General features: G+C 39.7%; 1 protein-coding gene across 3 annotated transcripts in view; it reads left to right on the top strand.

Moving 5' to 3' along the window:
- Positions 1 to 22,532, top strand: part of LOC126187400 (alpha-tubulin N-acetyltransferase 1-like) — a 108,198-nt gene that overhangs the window by 38,724 nt on the left and 46,942 nt on the right. For all 3 annotated transcript variants that reach the window (XM_049928459.1, XM_049928458.1, XM_049928460.1), the window contains 2 exons: positions 14,085 to 14,148; positions 21,784 to 21,874. In XM_049928459.1, the coding sequence (XP_049784416.1) occupies positions 14,085 to 14,148; positions 21,784 to 21,874 (155 nt within the window). The remainder of the gene's footprint in view (positions 1 to 14,084; positions 14,149 to 21,783; positions 21,875 to 22,532) is intronic.

The following is a 22,532-nucleotide window of genomic DNA, read 5'->3' as shown; positions in this document are numbered from 1 at the left end:
AACAAAAAATAGTGCAAACAGTTCATAATTTTTTATAGTTATCAGTTTTGTTGTAAGCAGTTTGTAGTCTTATGCAAAGTTTACTGCTTGATGTCAGAAAGACACCATTTGGAGATTGCTTTGTAGAGCAGAATCTTTGGGAGTCTGAGACAGTTTAGACATAGACAGCAGTCTCCACAGCATTGATTGTGCCACAGAATTTCATTTCAAAGCTTTGACAATTGTTTTCAGGCACAGAAGACTATAGTCATAGATTGGTAAGAGCTGGACCAAAAGTAACGCCAACAACTAGATTGGTAGTTAGCCTTAAATGCACAACAAAATCCAACAGTAGGTGCATGGCATTTGCTTGTACAGCTTGTAACTTTCTCAGGAATTATAGTTTCCTAACAGACTCTGTCAGAAGTCGAAAGCAGTTGGATGTAGTATGAGATTTATGGCAGTGTTTGTTTCTCAAAGCCATGCAGAGATTAACCTTTTCATTTTGGATAAAATAGTTTTGGGTATTGTACCACGTCATTGTAATTACTAAAACAGGTAAATCGCCGATGTTTTGACTGACTTGCTGTGGTCCTCTACAGTGCGGCTCGCTGTTTTGTACTGGTGAATGTCTTCCGTTTTGTACTGTAATTTCTGGTTATCTGATGGAACTGACATCGTATATCTGAGATGTCATTGGACAATTTGAAGATGTTGTCACAGAGTGGTGGCCGTACAGTACGCTATGCCTGTGTTACCCTAGTGGCTGATTGGAACGCAACTCTAGAAGATGATTGGTAGAAGAGAGCATGTCGGCTATCTGTTGCCTGTGCCTTTCTGTTAAGTGATTGGTGGGCAAACTCTTGTGGTTGAAAGGCAATAGCCGTAACAACACGAACAAGGAGTTACCTATGATGGCGGACCATGTGTGTTCACTAACCAGCTGTGCCACATGATCTGGGTTTGGCTGTGCAGATGGTGGCTGCGAGAGAACTGCCATGTGTCCTTAACACCTTGCTGCAGGAAAGCATCATCTCCTGGATACAAGCTGCTGATTTGCTATTGCCTTCCAATCACAGAGTTTGCCCAGCGGTCACTTACCAGAGTGGCACACGCAGCAAACAGTCAATACACTACCTTTTAGAGTTGCTTTCCGATCAGCCACTAGAGTAAGACAGCAGCATACCGTACAAACATCCCTCCATAACTCCCTCATCAATTTGTCAATGACATCTCAGATATGTGATGCTGGTAGATAGCAGATAACAAAAAATGACAGTATACAACAGTGAATGGGTCTGAAAACTGCAGCAGATCGGTGAAAATGTTGGCAGTTTAGTTGTTTTTGCAGTTACAGTAATGTGGTTCAATACCCAAAATTATTTAATCCAAAATGACACTGGCTGTGAATACCTACAAAGTCAAACTGGCTGTGAATACCTACAAAGTTAAACCTTTTTATTGTAGAACCAGAAACCTCTAAATTGGACCATGAATGAATGAAGGAATGTGCTCTCAAATTGTGTATCATGTTTGTCTTCAGAATGATTCATTTGGGTGTGAAAAGGTACCCATGACAATTATAGTAAAATCCTGGAAAAACAAAACCGTTGTTGTTGTTGTTGTTGGTGGTGGTGGTGGTGGTGGTGGTGGTGGTGGTGGTAAAGGCAGTTGTCATGTTGGAAGGGCATATGGTGCTTTGCATATGTGGTGTTGATAGGAAGTATACTGACAACTTCCAGAGGGCCAAAGATGAAGTACTGCAAAAATATGGACAATTTTTCAGCTCTGATGAATGACTTAATCTTATAGAGCATCCCAGGGATTCATGGGAAGATGAATTGCAGCCTGTCAGCTGTCACCAAAGGCCCACACAGCTGCACAGTTATTTCTTACAAAGAAATCTGAACAGAGCTCTTGAAGCACATAATAAACATAACCTGTCCCTTGCCAAGCATGTTTCACAATTTGGGGCATATATCCCCACTGGTTGAGATGTTCTGGTTTTGTTAGTTCTTTGAAATTGGGATATCCAATTTCAGTACCTTTAATTGTATGTTTTTTGAGTGTTAAACATCTTGTGACTGAGCTTGCCTTGTTCTGTAACACTTCTTGCATCCTGTTCAGGAAATAACTCTCAGCACTCAGGCCGTTAAGTATAATCATATTTGGACACTGATACAGTCTGGTTTAGTTGATTCATTCCATGGAATGAATATCTCTTTCGCAGACAGTTTAATATGGCTCATGTTTTAAAATTTATGGATATGTTTTATATTAAGAGTAAAGGCATTTTGTTCACCAACAGAAGTAAGTAAACAACACTTTTTCTGTACATTATTTTAAAGCATAAATGTCTCGGACACATGGAAACATTTACCAAGAAGAAACACTTTTGGTTTACTTTCAAATTTATCTTCCTGGCATTTCATTTGATCAAGTGGCCATAATGAAAGAGTTTCTCATCCATTATTGTGAACATTGTTATGCCTGCCAAAGTGCAATGGATTAATTAATACTAATTTATTACTAGAATTTGTATACTATGTTGCTGTAGTTAGAGTACCTAATAGTTTAACAATTGTGGTGACATTGGAAGAATATCGAATGCCTCTTCATTAGACTTCAACTTTACAGAACAAATAACATAAACTGAAAACCAGTGTAAAAACCCTTCACAGTCTACTGCTGAAACACAATTTTGTAGATGCGGCTAATGACACAAGCATAGGGTAAGTGCAGATTGCCCTATCAAGTGTCATAAGTTTTCACTTGCATCAGTTGAATGGCATAGTGTGAAGTGTTGCCAGGAAGAGTCTTGATTATGTCACCAGAATAACACTCAACAGTGGGAAAAACCCAGGAATTTTTTCATCCAGGGGAAAACTGGGAAAAACCTGGGAATTTTTCGTAATTCCGGGAATTTTTCATTGCTTTAGCTTTCAGTTAAATTTTTGTAATTTTGACTGGTAAGAAGTGATTCTCTAGCAAAGAATGTTAGTATTTCCTGCTACTGGAGCATGACACTGCAGCAATAAAATATAAATGGGAGAAAAAAAAAAACTTGAGTGGCAAAGGAAATGTGCCATTTACAACAACAAAACACCATGCATACACAAGCGTCTGCAAACAGCAAAAATATGTCAAAGGCCTTAGAGTGAAGACTAATTCTTAGTAACAATAAAATGCTTTCTATGAGTGTGACATCACAACTGTTTACATTAGGTTCATTTGACAAGTTGCCAGTGGGCTCATGTGCATGCGCAGTTGACTTGTGTATGAGCAGTATCTTCTCCTGCTTCCAACTACTTGGAGTGTTTCTGTTAGCTGGATTGGCAGTAGCAACAAGCAGCCAGATGCTAACGAGAAAAAATTTCCTCGCGCGCCCTAGCTGCCAGATTCGTGCATGCGAACGAGGGGGTTAGTATCTATGTGATCCATGTTTGCGTTAAGTTTCCTCTTCGTGTACGAGCTCCCATGTCGAATGAAAACAAAACGGATTTCTGTGGCCAGGAGCTGTCAAGTGAATGAAAATACATTCACATAATTAGGGAGAGCAAAAACTTTTATTAGTTTCAGTTTTATGATTTTATTTTATTTCCAAGTAATTAGCAGTCAAGCATTAATTGCCTTGCAGAACAATGAAGCTATTTTTGTCAGTTTGCTAAAGAAATTTGGCTTTATTAATCTTTCCGCTGAGGCACTCAATTTATTTGAAACGAAGTGTTTCATTCCACAATATTGGCTAGTTCCAACTGTTCGCTGAATTTCAGGTGCACATTTTCATCCTCTGCCTTGTATGGCATTATGCCATAATAAAGAACCAAATACGACATAGTACAGTATTGGTACTCGAAGAAAATTTACCTCCCAAAAACCACACTGAAAAGCTTAATATCAGATGGGACCTACTTCATTGTGAATCTGGAAAAAACCAATGTGCACTTCAAGCTGAGTTATGCATTTTAGTGTGGTTTACGAAATTCCGATGCTCTTGGAGTATCCTCTGAGTTAAAACCGTCTTTTGCCTGCCCAATAAAACACGGGCATTACTGGGAAGTGTGAAAGATGACCTCGGTTTGAGGAAGGCTGGCATACACCAACTTCCCTGTGAATCTGGGAAGACTTATATCGGACAAACAGTACACACCATCGAAGATCGTCGCCAAGAACATCAGAGGCACACTCGACTGAAATATCCAAATAAGTTGGCGGTAACAGAGCACTGTTTGGCCGAGAAACATGAGATGGATTATGAGCGTACCAAGATCCTGGCTCAGACCTCTAAATATTGGGACAGCTTTATAAGGGAGGCTATCGAAAATCGCACCAGTGAAGATCTTATCAACCGAGATTGCGGGTACAATCTCAGCGAGGCTTGGGACCCGGCATTGAATGTAATTAGGAAGACTCTCAGCAAGAAGTACGACCTGGCATCCAGGGCGGACGTAGCAAGCACAATGACGCTACGACACATTCCGACGCCCTCATCTTCGCGACCACCTGTGCGCGGGCGCGGACGGTGAAGAGAGCGGCCCGGGGGGGGGATTTAAATCAGCCGCCTGCCCTCAGGAGCTCAATTTGTCAACGCACCTGACAATGGCGACATGTCTGATCGCCGAAATTTGTGCCCATTGGACACTATGAACCGTTAGTATACCCATGGACTGTTCGAGCAACAAATACGCCCGGAGAACTTGAAGAATCACAAATAAACTTAACCCAACTCTAGAAGTATACAACGCAGGATTCAGCGACCACCAAGCTGTCATTCTAAAGGTTGATGTTAGCAAAGATACCTCAAACCCAGTCCTACCTAAAACTTTATGAAGGTTTTTCACTCGAGATAACTTGAACAAGCTAAATGCCTTCCTTTGTAAAGAAAAGTGGACAGTGATGTACGCAGCCAGTGATGTCAACATGAAATTCAACATATTTCTTGACAAAATGATCCACCACTTTGAAGAGGCTTTTCTACAAAAACCATAAGAATAAATGATAGTAATAGAAACAAGACTTAGATTACACCAGCTATAAAAATCTCATGCAAACATAAAAGAATGCTCCATATGATATGTAAACGAAGTATTGACTCTACCAACTAACCGAATACTATAAAAACTACACATGTATCCTAAGAAGAGTGACAAGACAAGCAAAAAGGATGCAAAATGATGAGTACATTGACAAATCCAGCAATAAAGTAAAAGAAATGTGGAATATCATAAAAAGGTAAAGAGGGGAAATGAAAGCTACACACATGAACATAGAAATCAAACTCAATAATGAATTTATATCTAATCGCAAAGTTGTGGTGAACTCTTTCAACAATTTCTTTACGGGCACAGCTGAAAAATTGGTCAAAAAAAGTCCTAACACAAACTACCAACCAGCAAACCAAAAATATCACACGTGTGCAGAGTCAATTTTCATTACCAAAGTCACTGAAAAAGCCCTCAGAGTGTTAAAAAATTCATATTCAGCTGGAATTGATGGTATCCCAGCAGCTGTAATCAAAAATTGTGTACACACAATTGCTGAACCATTAACTCACCTCTGTGACTGTTCTTTCCAGGCAGGTGCTTTCCCTGAAGCTCTGAAACTTTCTAAAGTAATTCCTGTCTTCAAAAAAGGTGATAATAAAGATATGAATAACTGCAGGCCTGTCTCAATCTCATCCGGCTTTTCTAAAGTATTTGAAAAAATAATGTACAAAAAACTGATGGACTTCATTGAAAAAAAAGGAAAAAAAGATTTACTAAGTTTAGCTCTACATGGGTTCAGAAGCAACAAATCTACTGAAACTGCAGTATATGATTGCTTAAATACGCTATTAGATCTGTTAGATAAAAACAACCCATAACAGGCATATTTCTGGATCTGTCAAAGGCTTTCGACACTGCTGACCACAAAATATTGCTGGAAAAAATAGAATACTATGGTATCAGAGGAATTGCAAAACTGTAGAGCAAGGTGTACCACAGGGCTCAGTGTTGGGACCTCTGCTTTTCCTCCTGTATATTAATGACTTGAGCCTGAATGTAGATGCACACAAAACAATAATATTTGCTGATGACACAACTGTACTCCTAAAAGGGGAGAATACAGAGGCTGTGCAGAAAGCTGTGAACTTGATCACTGAACAACTCATCAACTGGGCTAAAATCAACAGATTAACCTTCAACACCAAAAAGAGAGCTTCCATGATCTTTCACACAACACAAAATGCAAATTCCTCTGAGCCACTTGTCACTGTAAATAACCAGCCAATAGATACTGACACTGTTTTCAAGTCCCTGGGTCTGTGGGTTCAAGATAACCTGAAATGGAATACACATACAAGAAAGGTAAATGCAAGAATTAGTACTGGCTGTTACGCATTGAGTGTACTGAAATCATGTGCTAGCCTGAAAACATTAACCAGTGCGTACTACGCTTACATACAAGCCCACCTAAAATATGGTGTGATATTCTGGGGAAATTCTCCAAATGCCCTGAGCACATTCAAAATCCAGAAGAGAGCAATGAGGATTATTACTGGGAGCAAACCCAGAGACTCCTGCAAACCCATAATCAGAAATTTGGAAATCCTTACACTGCCTTGCCTATACATTCTCGAGACTCAAAAATTTTTCAGAAACCTGAAATGTTTAGTGAGGGTTGGAACGTGTATCAGAAAAACAGATTAAACACCGTAGAAGGTGGTGTCTTCATTGCAGTTAATAAAAATATTGTGTATACTGAGGTCGAAGCAGAGTGTGATTGTGAAGTTATCTGGACACGTTTAACAGGGCTTGGAGAAATGAAGTTATTGTTGGGTGTTATTACCAGCCATCAGGTTCCACCGTGACAGTTCTAGCATCATTCAAAGGGAGTCTACATTCTGTATCGCAGAAGTACCCGGATCATGCTATAGTAGTCGGAAGCGACTTCAACCTACCTAGTATAGACTGGGATGTCTATGGATTCATTACAGGTGGTACAGACAAGCCGTTGTGTGAATTACTTTTGAACATATTATCCAAAAACTGTCTTGAGCAGCTAAATCGACAGCCAACGCGTAATGGAAATATTTTAGATCTGGTAGCCACGAACAGACGAGACCTCATCGACGGTGTCAGTGTTGAGAAGGGATTAGTGATCATGATGTTGTCATTACGACTATGGTTACGAAAGTTAAAAAGTCGGTCAAGAAGGCTAGGAGAGTATTCTTACTAGAAAGAGCAGATAAGCAGTTGTTAGCATCCCACTTAGTAAATGAATCCACTTCATTTACTTCCAGTACGGTGGACGTGGAAGAATTATGGGCAAATTTTAAACACATTGTAAATTACGCATTGGACAAATATGTGCCGAAAAAGTGGGTTACGGACGGAAAAGACCCACCGTGGTTTAACAGCACAATTCGGAGAATGCTCAGGAAGCAAAGGCAGTTGCACTTGCGATACAAGAAAGATTGGGAGAATGAGGACAGGCAAAAGTTAGTAGAGATTCATGCTGCTGTAAAAAGAGCGATGCGCGAAGCTTTCAACCACTACCACTGTCATACCTTAGCAAAAGATCTTGCTTTAAACCCAAGGAAATTCTGGTCTGTCGTAAAATCGGTAAGCAGGTCGAAGGCTTCCATCCAGTCACTCACTTATCAGTCTGGCCTGGCAACAGAAGACAGTAAAACGAAAGCTGAAATTTTAAATTTAGCATTTGAGAAATCTTTCACGCAGGAGGATCGTACAAACATACCACCGTTTGAGTCTCGTACAGATTCCCATGTGGAGGACATAGTGATAGACATCCCTGGGGTTGTGAAGCAGCTGAATGGGTTGAAAATAAATAAATCGCCAGGTCCTGATGGGATTCCAGTTCGGTTTTACAGAGAGTACTCTACTGCATTGGCTCCTTACTTAGCTTGCATTTATCGCGAATCCCTTGCCTAACGTAAAGTCCCGAGCGACTGGAAAAAAGCACAGGTGACGCCTGTATATAAGAAGGGTAGAAGGACGGATCCTCAAAATTACAGACCAATATACTTAACATCGGTATGTTGCAGGATTCTCGAACATATTCTCAGTTCGAATATAATGAATTTCCTTGAGACAGAGAAGTTGCTGTCCATGCATCAGCACAGAGCTTTAGAAAGCATCACTCCTGCGAAATGCAACTCGCCCTTTTTCACGTGATATCTTGTGAATCATGGATGAAGGGTATCAGATGGATGCCATATTCCTTGACTTCTGGAAAGCGTTTGACTCGGTGCCCCACTGCAGACTCCTAACTAAGGTACGAGCATATGGGATTGGTTCCCAAGTATGTGAGTGGCTTGAAGACTTCTTAAGTAATAGAATCCAGTACGTTGTCCTTGATGGTGAGTGTTCATCAGAGGTGAGGGTATCATCTGGAGTGCCCCAGGGAAGTGTGGAAGGTCCGCTGTTGTTTTGTATCTACATAAATGATCTTTTGGATAGGGTGGATAGCAATGTGTGGCTGTTTGCTGATGATGCTGTGGTGTACGGGAAGGTGTCGTTGTTGAGTGACTGTAGGAGGATACAAGATGGCTTGGACAGGATTTGTGATTGGTGTAAAGAGGCAGCTAACTCTAAATATAGATAAATGTAAATTAATGCAGATGAATAGGAAAAAGAATCCTGTAATATTTGAATACTCCATTAGTAGTGTACCGCTTGCCACAGTCACATCGATTAAATATTTGGGCATAACATTGCAGAGCGATATGAAGTGGGACAAGCATGTAATGGCAGTTGTGGGGAAGGTGATATTGCAGAGCGATATGAAGTGGGACAAGCATGTAATGGCAGTTGTGGGGAAGGTGAATAGTTGTCGTCGGTTCATTGGTAGAATTGTGGGAAGATGTGGTTCATTTGTAAAGGAGACCACTTATAAAACACTAATACGACCTATCAGGTCGAATTGAGGGAGGACATAGAAGCAATTCAGAGGCGGGCTGCTAGATTTGTTACTGGTAGGTTTGATCATCAAGTGAGTGTTACGGAAATGCTTCAGGAACTCGGGTGGAAGTCTCTGGAGGAAAGGAGGCGTTCTTTTTGTGAATCGCTACTGAGGAAATTTAGAGAACCAGCATTTGAGGCTGACTGCAGTACAGTTTTACTGTTGCCAACTTGCATTTCGCGGAAAGACCACAAAGATAAGAGAAGAGAGATTAGGGCTTGTACAGAGGCTTATAGGCAGTCATTTTTCCCTCGTTCTGTTTGGGTGTGGAACAGGGAGAGAAGATGCTAGTTGTGGTACGAGGTACCCTCAGCCACGCACCATATGGTGGATTGCGGAGCATGTATGTAGATGTAGTGGCTACTGACTCCAGAGTTGTACAAAATAATGAAATACATAAACACAACACCAGGAAAAACTCAAATCTGCATGTTTTACGTACAAACACTCAACTGTGTGTGTGTAAAAAAAAAAGGGGGGGTGGGGGGGGGGGGAGCTTTCCATATGGGCCTCCAACTGTTCAGCAATCCTTCCACTAGTATTAAGTCCATCGAAGAAAACATAAAATTTAGCAAAGCCGTAAAGTCATACATGTTGTGTCACTGTTTTTACTCTATAAATGAATATTTATTACAGTAATCGTGCTATTTGTGTTAAATTGAAAACATTGAGCATTTGGAGTGAAGTAAACTTAACCAATATTTGCAATATAATACATTAGGATACTATATGATAATATATGAAAACAATGTTAACCGATATTTTCCGACATCTGCAACACACTGTGTACCAACAGATCACAAGGAATAATAAATAAATAGATTCTTCATTCTCAACACACTATGGACAAACGCGCATTCAGCAGGTTAATTTAACTGTAGAAAGACATCCCTAGCAAAGTGGTTGAAAGCAATCAGGTAGATTGGGTTAGAATAAAATATCAAAGAAGTTGTGCTGGTGAGACTCATACATGTGCAGTGCTAACCCAAAAATAAATGTACATTAAATATAATCTATCCCAGAAACCATTCGGTATAGAGCATTTTTTCCATATGAAGTTTTTTGCTTCAAGTGAGCATCTCACTCATGTCCCTGAAGATTGATCATTCTTCCTGGGATTCTCTGTAGGTGTCTGGTTGTAAATTTAATGTGTTGTGGTAATTACTGACATCAGCAGCCTTCATATGGCACATCATAAGTGCATGTTGTATGATTGGTTCATTTGTTATTAATTTTTATAAACTGTTATAATTCAGACATTTATAACTTTGAAAGTATAAGCTTGAGGATCAGAATTAAAGTTTCAGTGAGCTTCTCTCATCACCTCAATATGTTCGGTGTATCTGTTTTTTTGAAAATATCTGTAAGGCTTGTTACGGCTGTGGTCAGTCACAGCTTCCAAGCACACCTGTGCTTTCCCACACGACTGGCTAGCAGGCTCCACTTTGGCCAGCCAGCCACACCATCAGGTATACTCATCTCTGCCTTTCGTCTCACCATCAGCCACTTGTAATATCACATTGTGTGTGTTCTTACAGACATATAAGTGGGAGCCAAATGAGAAAGAGGCGGAGGGGAAAATGAAGAAAACTGTTTGTTATTTCAAAAGTAATCGTGATAACTGTTAATACATGTATCCCACTGACAGCCAAGGTATCCATGCCTTCATGGAAAAATGTTTGCAGCTGCCTGTGGAACCACGATTGTACCTTCTTCCAAAGCAAATTGACAGCCATGAATGTCTTTCTTCAGGGCTGTAAATAAGTGAAAATCATATGGAGAGGGATCAGGATTGTGTGGAGGAAGAGTAAGGGACCTCCCAATGAAATTTCTGTAGCGGAGTTGAAACAATCTTGGCTGTGTGTTGGCATGCATTATCCTGCAACAGAATCATAACTTCAATCAACATTCTTAGTTTCTTGGACGTGATGCACTTCAGTTTTTGCAAAGTTTCCATGTACCATTGTGTGTTAATTGTGGCACTGTGTTCTAGAAAGCCAAAAACAACAGGGCCTTGCAGTTGAAGAAAAACTTTGTGTTTCCCTGATCTGGGGTGCACAGCTTTGGATTTTTTCAGTAGGGGTGTACCCATCTTCTTCCATTCTTGGCTCTGACACTCACCAGCTCGAAATGATGACACCATGTTTCATTTTCCATGGTAATATGGGACAGGAAACAATATTCTTCATTATGATACTGTTCCAGGAGCTGCCATGATGTCAACATCCTGTTCAACTTCTGGTCCTCCTTCAAGCTGTGGGAAACCCACTATGATCAGATTTTACAGAACTTCAGATACTCTGTCATGATGTTATGAGCAGTACTGACTGATGCTCTACATGAGCCACAAGTCTTCTACTGTCCATCATCGATCATTTCTGATGGCAGCATCCACCAGAGCAGTGAGAGAAGGGCTAATAATTTTTTGATAATGCGGAGCCACAGTCATAATATATTTCTTTAAAGTCAGTACTGTCATTAGACTGTTGTTTGTTTACAATGTTACAGTTACATTTACACTTACACACTCATGATTTCAGCTACAAAGTGCCATTATCAAGTGTTTTAAGTGTTATAAACTGCCTAAGATTGCTTACTGTGGTATTAAAATACACTATTAGACACATTGTCTAAGAGTCAATATTTCTGGCAGAGCCTACTGCTTTGTTTCATTACTGAGTACACCATCTTGACTTTAAAGAGAAGGGTTAATGACACAGTGAGCCTCTCCTGGCCGACTGCTGTGTTCCAGTGACACCCGACCTTGTCAAAACAATTCATCCCATGCAAACATACATGCTCATGGCGTACTGTGTTCACTCTACAAAGCAGGCATTCGGGTATAAATTTCACTTCCTTACACTCCATCTACAGTTAAAAATGGCTCTCTTCCTTGATGTTCCTCTTTCCCAGCCCCACAGTGAAGTTGAAATCATGATGAGCATGTCTAATACACACATGGCACAGCAGTTAACATTGTACCTGTGTTACCAACATCCACCACATGCTCATTAAATAGTCTGTCTCATTTTCATTTGACTGCCTTTATTCATAAAGTTCCTTGTGAGTGGAGTTTTCTTTCTACAGAATTCCGAGTCCACATATCTTCATGAATTTCAGAGTACAGAATATGACGGATAGTCAATCTAATTAGATTTTGAGTTTTTGGAGTGGAACACCTAGAAAGCTTAAGCAACTCCTGTAAATACTACAAAACTGTTTTCAGAATGTATTTGCACTACAAAATACCCTACAACACTAAAATTTTACTCGTACTACTTGAATGACTGGACTGTATCTTGTGAATTTAGAGAGAATTTGAATAGTACAACATATCTTGGCTGATTGCGATGGGTTTATTTATGGATTGTCAGTTTTTATTTATAATTCACTGTTGCTGTTTAAGTTTCCATGTTGTCATTTGGAGATAGTGAGTGGAGCTGTGGATGCTAGAAAATGGAGTGACAAGTGTAGAAATCAGAGCATTACCAACATATTCTTCTGTTAGAGTTCAGTAGAACAGTGACAGTAGTGGAGGTAACCAAAAACACTTGCACCATCTATGGGTATAATGCCATTGGACAGCACAACAAGAAAATGAATTTCTCGTTTTAAGGAGGATTGTTTTGACATTACTGACTCTCCACATTCAGGAAGACCTTCAAGGTTTCATGAAGATTGTTTAAATGCATTAATCTATAATGATCCATGTCAGTGTACCCAAGAACTGGCTGGACTGGCAAGATGCTAGAGTTGGTGGTTGTGTGTGTGTGTCAGGTGTGCTTGCTTGTGCACATGCACATCTTTCTTTACTGACAAGGGCTGTGGCTACGTGTGAGCTATATGTGAGTGTCTTTTAATCATGCCTGTCTGCAACTTGACACGTCGTCTTTATGGGAAGTAGCAATCTATCTTTTCCTACATTGTCTATATCGAACAGCTTTCAAGGAACTTCCTGTCTGGCTGAAAACGTGCTCTGAACGTGGCTGAATGACTTCTTCACCTCAACTCGGTGATTTCTACAGTTGTGGAATAGAAAAGTTACCCCAGCATTGGCAGGCTGTTATAAATAGTGAAATAGAGTAGATTAGTGATGACTAAAGTCTCTGTTATGTTTCTGTTGTGTTTATTAAACTTATGGAAAAATGCTGCGAACTTATGAACCAACCTAACATATGGGTCTTGCTATGGTTAAGTGTGAGGGATTATCAAATTACACAGTGTGATATGAGGAGAGCTACAAGTTAGCATGCACATGAACAGAGTATGGAGAATTCCCTAACCATTGATGTCAGGAATTTCATGATAGCTTCCCAACAAGCTGAATAGCAATAGACATGTAAAATGGTAAGTAAATACACTAGAGGACTGTAGCATGTGTTTTACTAACAAACTGAAAAATAGCAAAGATAACCTGCTTACATTCCAAAATAAATTTTACATCTGTGTTGGAGTGTGCGCTGATTTGAAACTTCCTGGCAGATTAATACTGGAACCTGGGAAAGACAAAAGCCTCAGGTTTGAGTCCTGACCCAGCATGCAGTTTTATTCTATCAAGAAGTTTACATATATTGTAGTTGTAAAAACCTAGAATTATTTTTAAGTGGTTATGGTATTGTTTGATACAAATTTTAAACATTGTATATTTTAATAAGTTAAAATTAAGTTTTATTTCTGGTTACCAGTATTTATTTTACATATATGTTTGCTCTGTGTACATTGCTGTAATCAGCAATTTTTTTAAATTTTTCTGTTGCTGCATTTATGCACACAATGGCCAACAATGTCTTGTTTTGCATTTCTTTGGCCCTGGAGCTTAATTTCTGTGCCATATTCAGTCTGCCATTATCTGTTTTAGATAACCCATGTTACACTATGTTTTGACCATTCTTCGATGTTAGCCTGCACCATTGCAATGTTCACATTCTCAACAGTGGTTTGCGTAAAGTACGGAAAAATTGTTTTAAGGCCAGGCACACATTCCTTGTAATTTTTTATACGCGTTTCTGTGTGTATCGAAATAATACTGCAAAAATTTTATGACATCTGTTCTTTTTGTGCAATTGTTGTTTGTAGTAAATAAATCTGTTCTCATCTTACATTTATACTATATTAATTGGGTGATAACTTTTTGTTGACAGATGTTATTCACATGTCAGGAAAAGGACATCTTCAAGACAATAAGTCTGTAGCAGGCATGAATGCGTAAGTATGTAAAATTATGGAGAGATAGGCCAGTACTTTACAGAAGGCACGTTCATAATGTTACTGATTGAAACACTAAAGCCGGCCGGAGTGGCCGAGCGGTTAAAGGCGCTACAGTCTGGAACCGCACGACCGCTACGGTCACAGGTTCGAATCCTGCCTCGGGCATGGATGTGTGTGATGTCCTTAGGTTAGTTAGGTTTAAGTAGTTCTAAGTTCTATGGGACTTATGCCCACAGCAGTTGAGTCCCATAGTGCTCAGAGCCATTTGAACCATTTTTGAAACACTAAAAGTAGAAAATAATAATCCTTCTAGTTTTTAGAACTATATGTTCCTTTCTCAATGGAAAAAAGGTATGTTTGTTGGAGGAAAGTCAGAGCCCTATCCTCCCACCCTCAGTTCACATGTTCTCGTGGTTGAGAAAGATTCGCATTTGCCTGATTCAAGGAGAGGGAGGCAAATATGAAAGGAAAAGCATCAGATTGAGTAAGTACATTGCTAAGCACTATGCCAGTTTCAGTGGGGAGATAATGGAAGGGACAAAAGAAAAATATTGAATTAAAGACAGAGATAAAAAGAAGGGAGAATTTTGCAAGTAAAGTTAAAAAAAAAACAAAAAAAACAGGGAATCAATGGGAGACTGGCTGTACATCAGCCGTTTGCCTACTTGTACCTCCTGTGTTCACCTGGCTGCTGCCCCCTGCCCCCTCTGGCAGGCACATAAGATGGAACATCCTGTTCTAAATTACGTTCTGGTGACATTACTGCACACTTTCTGTGCTGACACGGGCTGCTTGATCAGCACCTGCCTGTGTGAGATCGACCAATGGGGTACGTATCCATTGGAGGAAAAGAAAGGAGGATAGATTGGAAATGTGAAAATGTGTGCCATAGGTAGGGAAAGATGCTGCACCTGCTTTCCTTTACACTGTGCACCCCCCAATTCTGTGTTTGGAGTAATTTTTCTGCCTTTGTAGACATGCATACATTTCCTATTCATTTTTATTTCATCCTTACCCCTTCTGCTGTTAAATGAATTGACTGGTAGACTTTAAACTGAAAGTTGGAATTCCATTTCTTCACTCAAGTATCTGCAAGCCCTACTTCAGTATGTATTGTTTCAGTATTTTTTTCTTCTGTTCCAGTATTTTTATGTGCTTTTCTCTTTGATCTCTGGCTCCATATTTGCATTAGGCTGTGTGTGTCCTTTCTAACTCTGACTTGTTATCTACCTTGTACACCACTTCGAACTTCTCAAGCCTCATTTGTTACAGGAATTTCAGTGTTAATTTTCATATTTTTTTCCTGTATTGTCTCCCTTAGTGCATTTTCATGAACAACATTATCATTAGTGAAACTAAACTTCTAATTTTTGTTGTATATATGTCCCATAACTCTGATGCGAGAGCATTTCCACTCAAGTTAAAGGGGTTCTTGATTCACTTCATAGGAAGTACCAGAAATTAGTTATATGTGGTGACTTCAGTATTAATTTTGTGTGTGATTGTGCAGGAAAAAGGATGTTGTCAGATCTCCTAAATTCATATGATCTGATACAGACTGTGTTTTTTTCCAACTAGGGTGCAGGGGAACAGTAGCACAGCCATAGACAATATTTTTATTCATTCTTCATTACTAGACAGGCATTCTGTTCATAAAAGGGTGAATGGCATTTCAGACCATGATGCACAAATTTTAAGACTAAAAGGCTTTTGTACTAAAATAAATGTCACATATATTTACAAATTATGTAGGAACGGCAGTAGAGAGTTTCTTAAACCTCGTCAAGAACAGGAGTGGCAGGATGTTTATAGTGCTGATAATATAATGACAAATGTAATGTGTTCCTGAACACATTTCTCATGCTCTGTGAGAGTTGCTTTCCATTAGAATGTTCTGAACGAGGTACTAGCAGTAAAAGGCAGCCTGTGTAGCTGACAAGTGGGATAAGGTTATCATGTAGAACAAAGCAGGAATTATATCAGAACATTAGAAGTAGTCACAATCGAGCTACAGTAGCCCATTACGTACAGTATGATAAGGTACTTAAAAATGTTATGAGGAAAACAGAGTATGTAGTATGCAAATAGAGTAGCTAATTCATAGGATAAAATTAAAACCATGTGGTTAGTTGTGAAGGAAGTGGCTGGTCAGCAGCCAGCACATGGCCGACGATATAAAGTCAGTTTGTAGTAAAAATACTTCTGTTACTGATAAATAAGATATATGGATAGTATTTAATAATAATTTTCTGAGTATTGCTGGTGAATTAAACAAAAATTTAGTTTCTGCAGGGAATCATATAACTCTCTTGGCAAATACCTTTCCAAGAATGATGTCTGAAATACTCTTCTGTAATACAGACAAAGGGGAGATTGAGTCAGTAATTAAATCACTCAAGACTAAGGAATCTCATGGATATGATGGAGTGCCTAGCAAAATATTAAAGTACTGTGCTGCACATATTAGCCCTGTACTTAGTTATATTTGTAATTTTTCCTTTAGGAATGTTCAGTTTCATGAACGATTAACATACTGAGTAGCAAAACTGCTTTATAAAAAGGGAGAAAGGGATAATATCGACCATTTTAGACATATTTTTATGGTGTCAGTGTTTACAAAGTTGTTGAAAGGGATGTCTGTATAGGGATAATTGACCATTTTGTATCACATAATTTGCTATCAAATGTACAGTTCAGCTTTAGAAGTCATTTAAAAACTGAAAATGCTGTGTTCTCTTTTCTCTGTGAGTTACTGGATGGGTTAAACAAAAGGTTTCGAATGCTAGACATATTTTTTTATTTAACTAAGGCGTTTGATTGTGTTGATCTCGAAATATTGCTCCAGGAGCTGGACCGTTGTGGAATACGGGGAGCAGCTTACAATTGGTTCACCTCTTACTGTAGCAACAGACAGCAAAAGGTATTATTCACAGTGTTGAGAATGGCTGTGATGTGGGTCTGAGTGGTGTTTAGTCAAGTGGGGGGTGCCCTAGGGATCAGTGTTGGGGCCACTCCTGTTCCTTGTTTGTATAAATGATATGCCCTCTAGTATTAGGGTAATTCTAAAATATTTCTGTTTGCTGATGACGCTAGCTTGGTAGTAAAGGATGTTGTGTGCAGTAGTGCTCAGTTTCAAATAGTGCAGTTCATGACATAAGTTCATGGCTTGTAGAAAATAAACTAATGCTAAGTCACAGTAAGACTCAGTTTTTACAGTTTCTAACACACAATTCAACAAAACCTGATGGTTTAATTTCAACAGAATGGGCATATGATTAGTGAAACTGAACAGTTCAGATGTCAGGGTGTTCAGATAGATAGTAAACTGTCATGGAAAGCCCACTTGCAGGATCTTGTTCAAAGACTTAATGCTGTCATTTTTACTATTGGAACAGTATCTGAAGAAAGTGATCATTCGACATGAAAATTGGTCTACTTTGCTTATTTTCATTCGCTTATGTCATATGGTATTATATTTTGGGGTAATTCCTCTCATTCTAAAAGGATATTTTTGGCTCAGAAACAGGTGGTTTGGGCAATAAGTGGCGTAAGTTCGCAAACCGCTTGTCGACCACTGTTCACTATTCTGGGTATTTTGATGTTGGCTTCTCAATATATATATTCTTTAGTGTTGTTTCTTGTTAACAATATCAGTTTATTCCCAAGAGTAAGCAGCTTTCACTCAGTTAATACTCGGCAGAAATCCAACCTGCATTTGGATCAGACTTCCTTAATGCTTGTGCAGAAAGGTGTGCAGTGTACTGCTGGATCCATTTTCAGTAACCTACCACAAGAATTCAAAAATCTTAGCAATAGTCCACACATTTTCAAATCGAAACTGAAGAGTTTCCTCCTGGGTCATTCCTCCTATACTGTAGAGGAGTTTTGAAAAATTAGGCTGATTCTAATGTTATATTGTTGATTGCATTTACTTAAACTTATGGCTTGACATTTTATTTTTATCTGTTACTACTTTTATGTTGAAATTTAATGTACTGACATGTTCCACGACTTTGAAGATTTGCTCCTCGGTTTGGTCCTACAGGACTTGATGTGTAAATAAATAATTTTAAAAAAATAATAAGTCCCATTTTTCCTCTCCCTTTCCAGGCAAAGAAGTTCCAAAGTTTGAGTCTTTCCCCTTTCGAGTGTTTCTTTGCAGCTTCTGAACATGCATTTTCCAGTTTTATATTGTTGTACATTAACTTTTGACTACATGTTGCCACTGTGTATGGAAATTTGTGCCACAGACACACAAAGGAGAAAGGAGGCTGGGACGAGGAGGTGGTTTGAGGAAGGGTGGCTGGTGGCTGAGGTGAAGGGACTTCAGATACACAGGATAGGATTGTGGCATGGGCAATGACACCATTGAGCAGCAGGCAGGGTTAGTTGTGTTCAGTTCACTCTACAATGACAAGGAGGGTGGATTGGGAGGGGGGGACACAATTGAAGAGGGGAGACTTCAGGGGAGAGGGTGCAGGGTGAGTGAAGTTAGTGCCCTCGACCAGGGGTGGAGTTAGGGATTGGTCAGGGGGCTAGCTGAGATTGAGGCCAGGAGGACTGTGGGACTGGGGATTTTATTGGAAGGACAACTCCCATTTACACAGTTCAGAAAAGCAGTTTTTGGAGAAGGGGGAATAATTATCCAGATGATAGGGATTGTGAAACAGACACTGAAATAGAGCACATGCTGAGCAGCATATTCTGCCACTGGATGGTCAACTCTGGTCTAGTCCACAGTTTGGAAGTGGCCATTCATTTGAGTAGGTGTCTTATTGTTGGACGTGCCCATATGAAATGCCTTGCGGAAATAGAAAACAGTGTGCTTTCACTGTTCCTCATTTCTGGACACAATGATAATTAATTGAAGCCCTGGCAAAGGATTTGGTTCAGTTGTTCCAGTGTAGGATGATATTGGGTGTTGAGGGGTTACTTCTTTGCTGATAGTTCTTGGGGATGTTTGAAGATTAGGCATGTGTGTGTCTGTGGCGAGGAAAATCTGTCTGCAGAGAAGGTGTGATGGGCGTGCCTGTCTATGAAGGCCTTAGTAAGACTGTCAGCATACTTGGCAAGAGGTTTTGTTGTCACTATAAATGAGCCATCCATCAGTGACCAGGCTATATGTAGGTGATGATTTTTTTTGGTGGGAATGACAGTTAGTGAGCTTGATATGGATAGATCTTTGAATGGTAAGAGGTCAACGGCCAGTAAGGTGGCAGGTTGGGCTGAGGAGGACGAGGTGAATTGGATGGGAGAGATGGTGTTTCAGTCCTATGTAAAAGTGTAACCTCAGACCAAGACTGAGTTCCATCATTTTGGACTTATCAAAGAGCTACTCTCCTTCTCTCAGTTCCTACAGTGGGAGCACTTTTTAGCCACCAATTCCTCCAACCAAATTCCAACATTGAACCTTGCGTCTCCCAGTTCATACCACTAACCAAACATGACCCTGTCCAGCTCCTGCCTAACCTATCCCTGGTTAGCATCCAGGAATCCTTTATTTACAATTTCTCTGTGACCAACTCTTTAGGTCCCTTCCCAGACTCCTTACAGACTTCTCAGTGGAGGAAAGAAGAGCTGTCTACAAACTCAAGATAGACCCAGATTTAATCTTCCTTCTTACAAAAAGGTCCTGCCACTATTGTGATGAAGCACACTTACTGCCCGACGGAAGGCATCTGTCACCTGTCTGACTGCTCTATTTACAAGCCCTGCCATAATGATCTCTGCTCAGAAGTCAAATGTAATATCCAAATCATTAGCCCCATCACAATATATCTCACCCAAATCCATCTCCTCATCTCTTTGCACCCCATATTCTACATGCTTTCCAAAATCCTGAAAACCAACAATCCTCAATGCCCTATTGTAGCAGGGCATTTGACTAACACTTCCAATCAATTGTCATCCCTCCATGCAAAACACTAATTCCCATATAGCCTGGCCACCAGTGGAAGGTGCATCTGCAGTGATGAGAAATCCCTTTCCTGCTGTACTGAAGATCTTGCTAGGGCCTTCACAGATAGGCACATCCTCCATAGACAGATTTTGCGCATAATATTCTGATACATCTCAAAACTTCCAACCAACCCCAAGTACCAGTGGCAAAGCAACACTCCCCCTCATCACCCAGCATCAGCCCAAACTAGGACAATTCAGCCATATCTTTCTCCATGATTTCCTGTATTTATCAAAGTGCCCAGAAATGAGGAACATCTTACCCCACAAGTCTTTATGCCACATTCTCTCCCAAGCTCTTGTCATATGGATCATTCCCCTGTGAAAGACCCAGGTGCAAGGCCTGTCCTATACACCCATCGAGCAAATCCTGTTACAGTTAGTCCTGTTGTAGGCTTATCCTGTCGGATGCAGGCCCACCTGTTAAAGCAGTCATGTCGTATATCAATTCTTCTGCAATTTCTGCACAGCGTTTTTTGTGTATGCATGACAACCAACCAGTGTCCACCCAGGAGTGGCCACTGCGGCATTTACTACTCGGTGCTCGAACATACTACTGAATAAATGTTAGATTTCAATGGATGGTACATCGCTACATTCCGGTGAGTCGTTACCTTTACTCCTTCAATTTCCACCAGAAAGTTCTGTTCCTGTGTTTATACCTAATGATAAACACTTGCTGCACTTGGCAGTATTTATGAATGGTTGCATTCTCCACTACTCCCATAAAAAAGTAGAAAAATATCTTCCCCCCACAGTTTCACAGTTTGTCTCGAAGTATGGTATTTGAAACATTTCGTATCAATGTCAGTTTTATACTGATTGTAATCAGATTCAATCAGAGCTATTGATTGAACAATCCTCAGTGGCAGAAATGAGATAATGCAAAGTCTTGAATGAGAAATACACACTTATTTTTTAAAACACACACACACACACACACACACACACACACACACACACACACACACACACACACACACAAAGATTTGGGTGGGGGGTGGGGGGCGATTCTATGTCTGACAAAGGACATTGATAGCTTAGTCTACTTTGAAATGTACTTTAAATATAGAAGTGACATTATTTATGTAACACCTTAAGGTGCTGTTCGGTTTATTCTTTATGGTGCATGTCTGCTGCTCAGTGACTCCTGTATGTGGTGATCAGCAACCTATCCTAATTCATTGTTGTCATTCCATCTCAGATTTTCCATTGTTCAATAGTTAAAAGGTGAGATGAAAAACAAAAGTTAGCTATTTCAGCAGATGTCTCCACTCAGTCTTTCTCTGTTCAGAAAATATATTAAACATAAGTAATGTTCTGTCCTCATAACTGTCCAAATTGTATTTTAATTTAGCAGGTTTTTCTCGGGGTATCAAGGTAAACAGAATATTGAATCATTAAAATGTTAAAATGTAGTATGATATTTGTCTCTCTTCATTTTTAGACTAATAATAAATAGTTTAGTCCAATCATAATTATTTAAAATAGTTGCGTGCCTTTTAATAAACTTGTGCTACGATTATTTTAGACACAGTTTTGTTATGTATCAAGGTTGTTATGCTCTTGTGTTTTGTAGAAGTATCTGGATTATTATACAAGAGTTTCTTATGACTAATACGGATGACACTTCCAAATTTCTGTGTCCAGTTAATCTCAATTAAAATGTTGCAGCTCTCGGGTAATAGAGGCAGCAGGAAGTGCTAACTCATCGCCTCATTTTGGTAGATATGCTGCTCACAAACCAGAGTCTACTGTTGGAAAGGTACAAACCTGCTTTAATATTAGTCTAACAGTAAGCTTTAATATAACACCCAGCAGAATTTTATTCAAAATATACACACACATTTGTAAAAATTGGAATACTAAGAAATATACAAGTGACTGAATCAAGCTTACTCTGCCATTAAATTATGTAACAGTACTGAAATTATTCATATTACGGAACTATACATAATATTTGAATTTTATAATTTAGTATAATATGAAGCCTCCTTTCATTGCAGTGAAAGTATCTGTACACTGTGACATGGAATCAGATTGTATCTAGAAATGTTCCTGGGGAATCTCTCTTTACATAGTTTGTATGAGAGTCAACAAATGACCATCAGTGGTCACTGGAGGACTTTGATGGACAAATTGCCAACCAACCATATCCCAGATATGTTCAGTGGGTGTTGTTGGGCAAATGTGCCAGCCAGTGCAGCAGTGATATAAATTTCTTTTTGCTGAAATGTGGTATATGGAACATTTTGTACCTGATAGTGATTCAGAATCCCTGCCTAGCATGGATGTGGACATTCAAAGGTACTAAAGCTGTGAGCAGCAACTGTGGGCCGCCATCTGATATGGAACCACCACCGAGATACACATGTCACGTGGCACCACACAGTGGCGCTTGTTTGCTGCTGAGCCTGTGGCCC

This window comes from Schistocerca cancellata, chromosome 5 (genome assembly GCF_023864275.1).
Source record: "Schistocerca cancellata isolate TAMUIC-IGC-003103 chromosome 5, iqSchCanc2.1, whole genome shotgun sequence".
Classification (NCBI taxonomy): Eukaryota; Metazoa; Arthropoda; class Insecta; order Orthoptera; family Acrididae; genus Schistocerca; species Schistocerca cancellata.
This window is presented reverse-complemented; position numbering and strand designations above follow the sequence as displayed.